General features: G+C 49.2%; 1 protein-coding gene across 1 annotated transcript in view; it reads left to right on the top strand.

Moving 5' to 3' along the window:
- RBM20 (RNA binding motif protein 20) overlaps positions 1–3,875 on the top strand; it is a 227,345-nt gene extending 223,470 nt beyond the window's left edge. The window contains exon 14 of the mRNA XM_011967546.1: positions 270–3,875. Within this exon, the coding sequence (XP_011822936.1) occupies positions 270–380 (111 nt within the window). The 3' untranslated portion in view covers positions 381–3,875. The remainder of the gene's footprint in view (positions 1–269) is intronic.
- Positions 3,876–12,348: the final 8,473 nt, after the last annotated feature.

Here is a 12,348-nt window from a genome sequence, read left to right as displayed (position 1 = left end):
GCTGGGATTACAGGTGTGAGACACCCACACCCAGCCTGTACTTTCTACTTTTTCTACAGGAGACATGTATTACTTGTAAGCTAACATAATGAGGTACTTAGCATAAGTTCTGTAGCCCTAGGGGGGATCTATGAACCAGGAAGAGGGTAAACCCCACAGCTGGGCACAGATGCCAGGAGAGGGATGATCAAGGCATGCCCCCTCCTCTCCTCTCCTTCTAGGTCCCTACTAATGTGTCCCTTCCTCCACTTCCCCTCTTCTTTCCACAGAAATATTTGTCCCAGCTGGCCGAGGAGGGCCTCAAGGAGACGGAGGGGGCAGGTAGCCCGAGGCCGGAGGACAGTGGAATCGTGCCGCGCTTCGAAAGGAAAAAGCTCTGATGCTTCTGCTTCTACTGCTGTTGCAAGGTTGGAAAGGAGAGCTTGCGGAAGCGGGGCCTTCCTGATTCTGGGGACAGGACTAAAGCCTGAGAGGAAGGAAAACCAAGCAGGGCACATTGCTTGCGTTTGTTCCCAGAGACTCAGTGAAATGCCCATGAAATGTCTCCAGGAGCCAAGTCACCCAGGTGTGTCCAGCCCACTGAGGGTCACCAACTCTCTCCCTGTTGACTCTTGTTTCTCTCAAACCATCTTTCAATTTGTTTTTCTCTCTTTTCCTCTTGTTCTCTCTCTCCCTCTCTCCTTATGTGCCAAGAATCATTTCCTTTTCACAAAACCCAACTTCTCAGGGATTTTCACGGTGTTTAAATTCTTGATAGGATCTAATACGTCAGGCCTGGCTGAGTCACGCAAGGAAAAGGTTTAATGGAAACTCCTGGGTCAGGCGAACCCCTGCAGTGAGTCTACAGCAGTATCTCCGGCTGGTGTCCCGTGTATCCCCTGCGTTGGGGAGCTGAGTCGGGTCTGCAGTCCCGGTGAGGGGACATCACGGACAATCTGTTGGCAGAGCTGAGAGGGACTTCATTAACCTCTTCCTCCAGCTGGGCCACCCTTTTGAAAAGCCCCTGTTTTTAATAACTCTTTCATCCTGTCAGTTCTTCTAGAAGTCTGCCAGACTTATGCCTTAAAGTAAAATAAAATGAATTTTAGAGAAGATGAAAAGAACCCTTCATTGTGGAAGCTCTGATAAGTTTCCTCCAAACTTACTTCCCTCCTCTTGATTTCAGGAGATGTCAGGGTTTGTTCTATTCTGGACAGTGAATTTGGTACAAATTCACTATAATTAAAAATAAAAACAGAAGCATCTTCCTCCAGCTAAAGCAGCAGTTGGCGTGGGTTTAGGTGGAATGCTGGCCTCTCTGCAATGTGTAGCATTGACTTGAGACACAGTTCCAGGCTGTGGAAAACAGAGTTGTTCTGGGGGTTAAATGAGCTTATTTAAGTCAAGGAAACATCATCTGTCCTTCACTCAGCCGTGGTGCCTGCACTCTGGGGTACAACCTCCTCTCAATGGGATGGTTTTTAAATGGCTCCCCAGTTGGGGGAGAAGCTAAGGAAAGAGAAGGCTGCAGAGCCAAAGAGTGGCATTGAAGTTTGCTGGGTGTCTGTAGGTGGACCCTTTCCAGCTGGGCAGATAGTTGAGGGCTCCTTGGGTTTGACTGCCTGTGCAGACTTTGATACCAAAATGTTATGAAAAGTCCTGATTCCCACTGCTCTTTCTGGTACTGGAGGGTAGGTACCTTCAGGCTGTGGGGACTGTAGTCTGATATTCCATTGAAAGGGTATGGGATAAAGGTGCTGGGGGAAATGAGGCTTGGCCACAGCCATAGAGAGGCCCTCGGGCAGGTAAGAAGTGGGGCGTGGAGCTGTTTTCCTGAGCTGAGATACTCTCCTGAAAGCACCCTTCATAGCTTAGCCCAGGAAAAATAAAACAAGGAAGACAGGTCACTCTCCCCTAGGCAGTTCCTGTTGTTTCATTCCTGACCTTGGGCAGGCAGACTGAGAAGGGACTGTGTAGGGTTTTGTTTTGTTTTGTTTTCATTTTCCTTTTTATGGCATGTGAGATCATACTGCACATTCTGTCCTCTGTACTAATAGAGGAAGGGCAGAGAGATTAGTTCAAGGCTGACATTTTATATCAGGTAACTGAGGCACACAAAGGGAACAAATGAAGAACATAAAATGATCAGTGTAAACCTGAAAGCATGCAGTCATTGGCAAGGGACATACTCATGGGAGCTGGTGAGAGAGAACAGTTAAGGCAAGCACCAGGTGAAAGCAGACCAGCTTGAGCAGGTGTGATGCGGAGAGGTTGGAAGAAGCAAGAAACCTGAACTCATCATCATCATCAGACTATTAAATAAAATTTATAGGAGGCTGTTGGTTTGAACTGAGCTCCTGCACTAGGCCCAACAGACCAAAACAAAAGGGAGTCACTCATGTTAAAGTTCTGTCTTCCAAGAAATCAGGAGAGAGAGAGAGAGAAAGAGAATAGCCAAATCCCCAAACAGGCCAGTTTTAACCAGCATGATGAAGAAGTGTCCTTGGTTTTAACCTTTATAAGGAAAGCAACTTTGAGATGACCAGTCTGGTTTTTGTTCTTTGTGTCTGCTTTCCTCAGCCCTTTTCTGTCTATAAAGCCAACCTCCTCCGCTCAGCTCCTGGGAACACTCATTCTATTTTATAGAATGACGTGTTGCCCAATTCTAGAATCAAAAATAAAAGCCAGCTAAGATCTTTAAAGTAAATTTATTGTAATTTTATCTTTTGAGAAGACCATCTGGGGGCTGCTGAAAAGTTGGTATCTCAAATAAAGTCTGAAGATCGTGGCTCAGCCCAGATTGTTCCCCTGGAACTCCACAGGTTTGAAGCTGGCATTCTGGACACCAGCTCTGCCTCCTCCATTTCTCAGAAAACCTTTGATCTTGTGTGTCTTTCTTGCCACTGAAGGGAATTCTGGGGGCAGTTCTTTGGCCTTCTTGCTGAACTTTGCTGGAAATAGCATACAGTTTTTATCGGAGGCTAGAACTGTACATTATCAGAGAGACTGGACACTTTATCCCCTAGCAAAGTGGGAGCAGACTTCACCAGCTCATTCTGCTCCACCCCTGCCTTCCCCCACCCCCCATCCCCAGCAGCATTTCCGGAAATCCAGATGGTCGTGTAGTGTTATGGCTCCCACGTGATAGACTGGCCTTCATATTGGAAAGCTAGGGAGGGCCCCTGGGAGGGAAAGAGAGAAGGCACTATCTGCATTCAATCAGAACCTTCAGTTTAAAATCATCTAAGAGTCTATACTTGTGTACATATGTATTTATTTTTATTTATTTTTATACAATTCCATTGGCATGGTCCTTCACCGACCCTATGATTTGCACTTTTTATTCCTACGTGTGCCACACACAATGCAGTATTAAAGGCAACCAGGAAAATATTGATTTGTTTTTTAAAGCTTTTTTTCAGTGTTTTGTCAGCCATTTCAAAGTGCCTCCCAGAAAAGGATGCTGAAGAGCAATTGCTACCTTGAGCAACAGATTCATATTTACCCCAGGTTAATATAACAAAAGGCCTGTATAATTTTCTTTTCATTGTTAACACCCAAAATAGCATCTATCTAGACAGTATCCCCAAAGAATTTGGAAAATTTGATGGTGTGAGCAGCAACCATTAGTATCAGGGTTTCCCATTCTTGGACAGTCTGAGGCTGTGACCTGTTAGATAATTAGATTATACTTGAACTGGACCAGAGTTTGTTTTTTGAATTTATGAGAAAAACAAAAACACTAAGTTAATTTAAGTTTGAACTTGTAAAGTATTGAAATTCGTTGAGTGTCCTATAAATTGTCACGACTTTTCCTGATCTGTATAACTGACTGCAAAGTGTTTGTTTTTACAAAAGAGAAAAGATTTTTAATAAAGAGAATTTGAAAGCTGTGAGTGAGTGACTCCGTGTCATGCAGGGGTCCCTGGCATTTGGCTGGGGAAGGCTCACCAAGCAGAAAGGCTGACATTTGGTCCCTTTGAATTATGAATTATTTTCAAGGGTTGAACAGAAAGGACAAAACAGGTTTTCTTAGGGCTCCAGTTAGGCTACCAGAGAGAAACAGAGATTCTCAGGGGTGATCCTTGGAGGATGAGTCTGACTAGGTGGGGGCTGCTGTCCTTTTGGAGGCTCAGATATGAACATTTCTTGGCCTCTTATAAACTCCTAGCTTTGCTACCCAGTGTCCCGCACCAGGGTTAGGCCATTTCTGGCAGTTCCATCCCCTGTGAAGATGAATATCTGGTGGTCAGTGCTGCAGTGGAAATAGCAGGCCCAAGCAGAGGCCTGGCCCTACCCCTGTTAGCCCATGACTTCCTAAGGCCCGCTTCCTTGGGTGTAAAAGAAGATAAGAATATTAATCGCTCTGGGTGCGGTGGCTCCCAGCACTTTGGGAGGCCGAGGTGGGTGGATCATGAAGTCAGGAGATTGAGACCATCCTGGCCAACACGGTGAAAACCCATCTCTACTAAAAATACAAACATTAGCCGGGCGTGGTGGTGTGCACCTGTAGTCCCAGCTACTCAGGAGGCTGAGGCAGGAGAAGGGCTTGAACCCAGTAGGCGGGGGTTGCAGTGAGCCGGGATCGAGCCACCGCACTCCAGCCTGGGTGACAGAGCAAGACTTCCGTCTCAAAAAACAGAAAAGAATGTGAATCGCCTCCCAGGGTTGTTTCAGGGTTAAGATAATTGCTGGTGGAAGCACTTGGTGTGCTGCAGGTCACCAAATCTTGTTTGTTTTTGCAATCTGGACAGCAGCCCTCCAAATTTCAGGAGTTCTTAAGTTGTTTCTCAGCCGTTTATTCTAGCAAAACAATGCCAGTCTTCTGGGACCGGTTGGCCAGTCCTTTGAATGGCCCGGAACCTTCTCTGGGCCCTTCCCTTTTGTTGGCAGTGCTCCTGAGTCAACAGGGAGGGGCTGGGCAGCCTGGACCCAGAGGGCAAAGTGAGGGGGCCGCCTGCAATTCCTGGGAGCAGATTGCAGGTCTGAGGAAAGTTCCTGCTGAACCTGTTGCTGTCTGCACCCCACCCCCACCTCCTGTGGTCATCCCTGGACCAAGCTCAGGCCTCCAGTTTCCAACCAGGAGGGGTAGGGAAACCTCCTTTTCTGCAACTGCTATCTATGTCCCAGATGGTCAAAGCAGTGAATGGGCTTAGACTGGTTCTGTTGCCCTAAGTTCAGGATCCAGGATGCTTGGGGGTACCCCTGGTGCCTAGTCCTAGCTTGTTGTTCTACGTGGCACAACTCTAGAGAGGGCGTCCACATTGTATCCTATAGGATAGCACCCCCTGGAGTTGTGCAATGCAGATACCCAGCCAGGGACACCCCCTTCCCTCGAGTTGCAGTTGTTCATCCAAGCCCGGGTGTTCCCATTTGCTCTCTGATATCTCTGTGGGCCCTAGAGCCTGATTCTCAGCCAGTCCACCGGGCTGGACCACTGCCACTCAGACCTACTCCCTGTATCATACCTATCCCCAGGGATCAACTCCAGGCTGCCCCTGCCTGACTCTGCCACAGCCTAGACACTGGGTTCACTCCTCATAATGCCTTACTAGGTCAGGGCACTTGGATACTAACCTTGTTTGCTTTTCTTTGTTTGTTTATTCGAGACAGGCTCTCACTCTGTCACCCAGGATGGAGGGCAGTGGCGCACGATCTCAGCTTGCTATGGCCTCTATTTCCTGGACCCAAGCCATCCTCCTGCCTCAGCCTCCCTAGTAGCTGGGACTACAGACATGTGCCACCACATCTGGCTAATTTTTTTGTAGCGATAGGGTTTCACCATGTTGCCCAGGCTAGTTTCAAACTGCTGGGCTCAAGCAATCTGCCTACCTCAGCCTCCCAAAATGTTGGGATTACAGGCATGAACCACCGAACCTGGCAACAGCAACTGTTAACTACCCTCTTAGGCAGTGGTTGGACATCTGGGCTCAACCCTGTAGACTCCCCGTTCTCTTTTCCCACCATGACGATCCTACAAGGGTGCCTATCCTGAGTGAAATTCCAAGCATGTTAGAGAAGGATGGCCCAAGAGACCTCCAAGTCTCTGCTTTTATAAGTGAGAAAACAGGCCCAGAGAAGAGACATGACTTGTTTGAGGCAACACAGCTTATTGGTATGGGACCAAGACTAGAATCCAGATCCCCTGAGTAGTTTTGCTGGGGCTACTTGGAGAGATTACGATATTTCAATTACATTATCTTGTGAATTTTCCAGGTCTAGTCCTAGCTGGACTCTGGCATTCAGCAAGGGACTCAAGAGAAATCATGGATTCTCATGCTTCGGGTGCATCAGCCACACCTGGTGAGCTTGCTAAAAATGCAGATTCCTGGCCCCTCCCATGGAGATTCTGACTCACTAGGTCGTGGGGAGGGCCCAGGCATTTGCATCAGCAAGCCTGGGGGGTAATTCAATGCAGGTGCAGATCACCGATCACACTTAGAGTAACACTGCCCTAGATGTCAACCAGGGACTTCCCCAGTAGCTCCTAGAATAGAAGCACCCAGCAGCTCCTAGAATAGAAGCAGCATTTATTTTACTGGGTGGTAGGTCAGGAGAGATATGAATGGAGACCGTTCAAGGTAGGGACGCTCTAGTGTGAAAAAGGCTTGACAGTAAGAGGCAGAGACCAGCATGGCCATGGCAGAAGGGGCTGGTGGCAGCTGGTGGGTGGGGGAGCCAGCGAAGGATGGGGGTGGGAGCGTGTCACAGTCATCAAACTGGGTTTGGGAGCATGTGTTATGATTTTTAGTTGGGTTCGTACTTACTGTGCTTAGGCATAAGTCAATTTTCCAGCGCTCTCTTTATCTTTGTTAATGGCTAGAAGTGTTGTGGTTATTAAACGGCTCCTCGAGATCTGATGGAATTCCTGCCGCTGAGGACAGAGAGCTGTGTGGAGTCAGCAATCCTTTCTCAGAGGAGAGAAAACGAACAGGGCCACTGCCCAGAGCCATGTCACTGTCAGCGAGGAACTCTGGGGTCACACACACTTTCTCTTCCTCTTCTATGAGCCACTACTACTGTCAGCTCAGCCCTGCTGATTCCTGAGTCCATGTGCATGGCACACTCAGTGTACTCCATAGGGGCACTGTCTCTTGGCTTCTTCACAACTGGAGAAGCAGGTGCTGTTATTCTCCCCATTTCATAGATGGAAAATGAGGCTCTGAGAGACAAAGTGGTTTGTCAAGGGTCAGACGACCAATAAGTGGCAGAGTTGGGATTCAAACCCAGGTCCACATGACTGTCAGACCACACTCTTAGCCACTATTCTCCACTGCCTACCTCCTGTTCCTGCATCTCCCTAAAGCCTCTAGACTCTGGGTCTGCTCAGAGCTGCTTGGATGAATTAGAAAGTCTAATTTAGCAATACTTCAGTTGCCTATGACTGAATTCCTGATTGTTAAATTCCAGAAACTGATTTCTCCAGTACCTCTCCTCCCTAGAAAGGAGATAAAGAAAGGCCTCCACCCACAGCACTGTACCCAGATAAATACTGTTTCTTCCTTCTTCTCACTTAGGAGAATTTGCCAGGGGAGCTGAGTCTGAGGGCAAGAGAGGAAGGAGGGCCCCAGGAGCTCTTCAAGTTCCTCCTGTTTCAGGGAGGAGAAGAAAGAGAAGCGGCTTGTTCTGCTCTCAGGGGACTTGGGGACAAAGAGGAGTGATCAAAAGGGGATTTCCCACAGCCCCAAAATGCTAGCCACATTGCACTTGTGACCTCTCCTTCCTGAGTGAAACTTAATTGTTGATTTGCCTGACACCTGTTTCCAACATGGAGCTGAGATGATGCACTCATTAAGACAACAAAAAAATTATAAACAAGGATTGAAGAAAGTTGGAGGCAGCAAATATATGGTCTGTAAGGGTTCATACAGCAAGAGATGTGACTGGAATCCTCCTGGGAGCCAAGGCAGAAAGAAAAAACAAAAAAACAAAAAAACAAAACATGCTCTGTCCTTAGGCTGGAGAGAGCATTCCAGGTTATCTGGGGAGATTGTTCTACCTGACTCTATATTCTGGAATAATTCTCCTGAGGGACGGCACAGAGGTACTGAGAGGTGTTGGAAAAATCCTTAGGGAGCTCACAGCCCAACATTGGAGAAGAGCATAGTGGGAGTCCCTTTGGAGGGGACATTGGGATGGCTCCTGGTCTGTGTGAAGTAGTTCCTGATGTCAGGGCAATACCTCCCAGTGTCCGAAGGCCTGATCCTTGCTTACAGCTGCCCAACCCACCTGAGAGTGAGTATGCTGGCTGGAGTTCATGAATTTTTGTTTGGGCTTTTTTCAAGCTCTGTTTTTCAAATATCTCTGTTAAGTGGCTGAACTTCCAGGAACCAGTGTTCACAGGCCAAGGAGGAGGTCACCATCATCTCTACTACCTCACTGCCCTGCCATACCCACCCAACATTAGAGAGCTCTAGGGTGGGGCCCCTGCTGTCTGGATTGTTGGGGGAAAATAAACCTTTTCAGTGTTTATTCTTTGGGGTTACCCCAAAGGGATGACCACAGCCAGGAGGGAACCCAGCCTGACTGGGAAGTGCTGACTCCCTCTGGCAGAGTTTGGGAACTGCCCTTCATATCTGTCTGATAAGGAGCGGCCTAGGGAGGAGGGGTGCAAAAGGTGTGCCCCGTTCGCCTATGAGATCTCTCACCATCACTGTATACAAGCCTAGGAAGAAGAGAGCTTGCTGGCTTAGGGACAGATTCCCATGCTGGGAATCAGGACCTTAAGTTCCTGGGTCAAATCTACAATGAACTCATTCTGAGATGTAGACAAATGTTTACCTTCTGTTGCTTCAGTTTTCCCGTCTGTGCATTTGATGTGTGCCTTGTGCGTGCCAGAGGTTTTGAAGGAGAAAATAAGATAGGAGTGGAGACTTGCTGTCAATCACAATAAGATAGGAGTAGAGACTTGCTGTCAATCACAATAAGATAGGAGCGGAGACTTGCTTCTCTACCCGAACTGTCCCACATGGGCCTGTGGGGGAGCTACGTCCTTGTTACCATCCTCCCACCCCCAGCAGAGGAGTCTACCCATGAGGCAGGCTTGCTTGGGGTCGGCCAACCTGGTCTCTGTGGTTTTTGCCTCCTGTGCTCCTCATATGCCTTAGCTTGGCCTTCTACAGACACTACTTAACTCCGCCTCCTCTCCACCCACCTCACCCCCACAGCCTCCATTTGTGGTTCAGCCATGCTCAGTGCCTCAGGGGTTCCCAGATAGCCCCCTTCCAGCTCCTTGATTTTGCACATGGTTTTCCCACTGCTGGGAATACCTTTTGGCCCTTTCTGTCTACCTGGAAACTATGACTTTTTTTTTTTAACATTCTACTTAGGTGTTATCTTCTTTACGAAGCCTTCCTTGGCTTCTCTGACCTCCCTGCAGGTATTACTGGACCCCACTGTGTCCCAGAACACTTTGTACCCCTAGCCCAGACATAGACAGAGGCCCCTCTTTTTTTTTTTTTTTTTTGAGACGGAGTCTCGCTCTGTCGCCCAGGCTGGAGTGTGGTGGCGCGATCTCAGCTCACTGCAAGTTCCGCCTCCCGGGTTCACGCCATTCTCCTGCCCCAGCCTCCTGAGTAGCTGGGACTACAGGTGCCCACCACCATGCCCGGCTAATTTTTTGTAGTTTTAGTAGAGATGGGGTTTCACCATGTTAGCCAGGATGGTCTCAATCTCCTGACCTCATGATCCGCCCGCCTGGGCCTCCCAAGAGGCCCCTCTTTTATAGCCCTTATCATGTTGCCTTGTTATCTGTTTCTAGATTTGCCTCTGCAGTAGTCATTGAGTCTCCAAGGGTAAGAAGTGTATCCTGCTTCCCCTGTGCACACTGGTATCCCCACCACAGAGCAGATACCAGTGAATGTTAGTTGAAGGGCTAAGTTATCCCTTGCTCACCTCTGGGACTTGCTGGAGCAACAGAGACCCGAGTCCTAAGTCTCTGCCCAATCACACTCTGCCCAGGTGCCATGAGGACTGGCACAGCTGGCTGGCTCATAGGAGAAGGGTGGGTTCTTGGAGCAGTGCCAGGGAGCACCCTACCCACCCACCACCTTCCCTTCCCCTGCCATCCTTCCCTTCCCTGGTTCCCCTCTCCTAGGGCTGGCGGTTGGCTCTGACAGTGGATAACAGAGCCCTGCTTACGTTGCCCAAAGCTTAGTCTTTTAACAGCTGGCTTCTTCTATAGCCACAGAGCCAGGCCTCCTATGTAGGCCGCATCTCTCTCTGTCCCCAGGGGCATCTCCTCCCCAAACCTGTCTGTCCTCACGCTGCACCTCCACCTAGCCAGGCCCACCCAGTTCTCCAGGACCTTCCCAGGCAAAGCTGAGAACAAAGCAGGGTTTATGACAGTCCTGTCAACACTGGGTGGATGGCCTTGGTTCACCCTGCACTTTGCAAGCCACGCCTGCCTGCATGCCTGATGCCCACACCTAATCAATGCCTCCAAAGACCCAAGGGCTGCAGGGAGGCTCCTGGCACCTTCTTCTCTTCATGTCTAAAAAGCACTGGGAGACTTGGGTCAGTGAGTGGGAATTTCACAGCCCTGGAAGAGAGAGATCTTGGTCTAGATTGATTAGGCCAGCCAGATGATTAATAATTAAACTTGACCTGTTCCCAGCCACACATATACCCTGCAGTGAGGAATTACCAGAGAGCAGGGCCTGAGAAGGAGGCTTTGAAGCTTGGCATGGGACCAGCTCTGAAAGCCCCCAGGGAACTAGGCCTCTTAGTCTCTGGGGTTCCTGCCTACCTATCCCAGGTCTACAAATCCACCTCCTAATAAAACCTTACTGACTTTTTCCACAGGCTCTGAGCTCAGAGCAGGCCTTTGGCAATTCCTAGGGTGCAGGCAGCCTTGGCAGCTCTGCTCCGGGGTGGGATTTGCAGAGCAGATTGGACTTCAGCTGCACCTATGTTAACACACGATTTCCTCCTGAGCCCCTCCTGAGCACAGCCTCTCCCCTTTCTTATTTATACTCCCACTGCTCAGCACCCAGCAAAGGGCATGGCACACTCAGCATACCCAGGACTGGCTTCTTGCATGATCCTGTCACAGCAACAGCGTTCAGCTCAGAGAGGTGGGAACTGGGCAGTCAGGGCGCAGCCCACTCATATCAGCAGGAGTCTCCTAAGCTCTCCCAGGGGTCTTCCCCAACCAAGAGAACACTGAGACTCCACATCTGGTTGCTAGACACCATAGAGGCTGAGGACTCAAATACTAGGGTGCAGCTGGGCGGCCAAAGTGGGGCTCCCTTCCTCCCTCTCTCTGTAGACTCATCCTCCCAGCTTTTCCCTTGTTTTTTCTAAGGTCCTGGGGAGGCATGATCTTCTCCCCGTAGGCTGCCTTCCTGCCGCCCCTTCCTCCTTCCAGCTCCACATTTCCCCAGTTATGGGGCTTCTTCATCTGGGGGAGGCCACTCATCAGCGTGTTGTCCAGTCTTTTGTGGCTGGTTTTTACTTCAGATATGGGGGTAGGAGTATGACTTCAGCCCCTCTGATGCCTTGGTCTCAAGCCAGTTAGGCTAATGCAACCCTTCTGCTTTGGGATGAGATAAATCCCCCAAGCTCTCTACAGCCCAGATTTCCCATCTGAGACAGCCCAGCCAGCCCAGGAAAGCCATATGAACCCTGTGCTGCCCATCCTGCTTCTTCCACTGAATGGCAGGGTGACTTCATTGGGTCACTTCCTTTTCCCCCTACCTCCCCTCCTCACTCCCAGGCCTTTTCTTCCCTGGAAATGAGGCCATTATCCTGGTGGCCTCCTTCCCCCCTGGTGTGAAGTAGCAGAGAAAGACATCAACCTATTATTTAAGCACGTGTGTGCAAGTGCATGTGTCTGTCCACACGTGCATGTGTGCAAGTGTGCATGCGTGCATATGAAGCTCCTGAGAGCAGTCACGGTTGGCAGTTTCAAATCTGAGCCTTCCCAGGATGCCCTGTCATAGGTAACACTCACATCCATCCTGGCCCTGGGCTGCAACCCCTCTATCTGCCTGTTTCTCTTGGCTCCTGGTTCAACAAGTATTCCTGTGGGACTATGCAAAGCCTCTATCTCTTTCCCTTTTCTTGCTAAAGAAAATTTTAACTGCCAAGCATTTACTCCTCTCTCTCTTTTTCTTATTAAGTAGAGCAGCTCAATCATCTGGGTTGGGGAAATTCTTTTAGATTCTTCAGTACACAACAACGTGCTGGGACTGGACTGCTTCGGGCTCTTAAATTTCTTCTGTTGACAGTCGTGCATCTGGGTCAGTCCTCTCCTCTTCACCTTGTTTTCACCCTGTAGCCCTCATAGTGCCTACTCCATGTGCCTGCACATAAGACGAACTCATTTAAACAGTTAAATGTTGAGCAATCACATATTCTCAAGGGGCT

The sequence above is a fragment of the Mandrillus leucophaeus genome, unplaced genomic scaffold (genome assembly GCF_000951045.1).
Source record: "Mandrillus leucophaeus isolate KB7577 unplaced genomic scaffold, Mleu.le_1.0 Scaffold80, whole genome shotgun sequence".
Taxonomy (NCBI): Eukaryota; Metazoa; Chordata; class Mammalia; order Primates; family Cercopithecidae; genus Mandrillus; species Mandrillus leucophaeus.
This window is presented reverse-complemented; position numbering and strand designations above follow the sequence as displayed.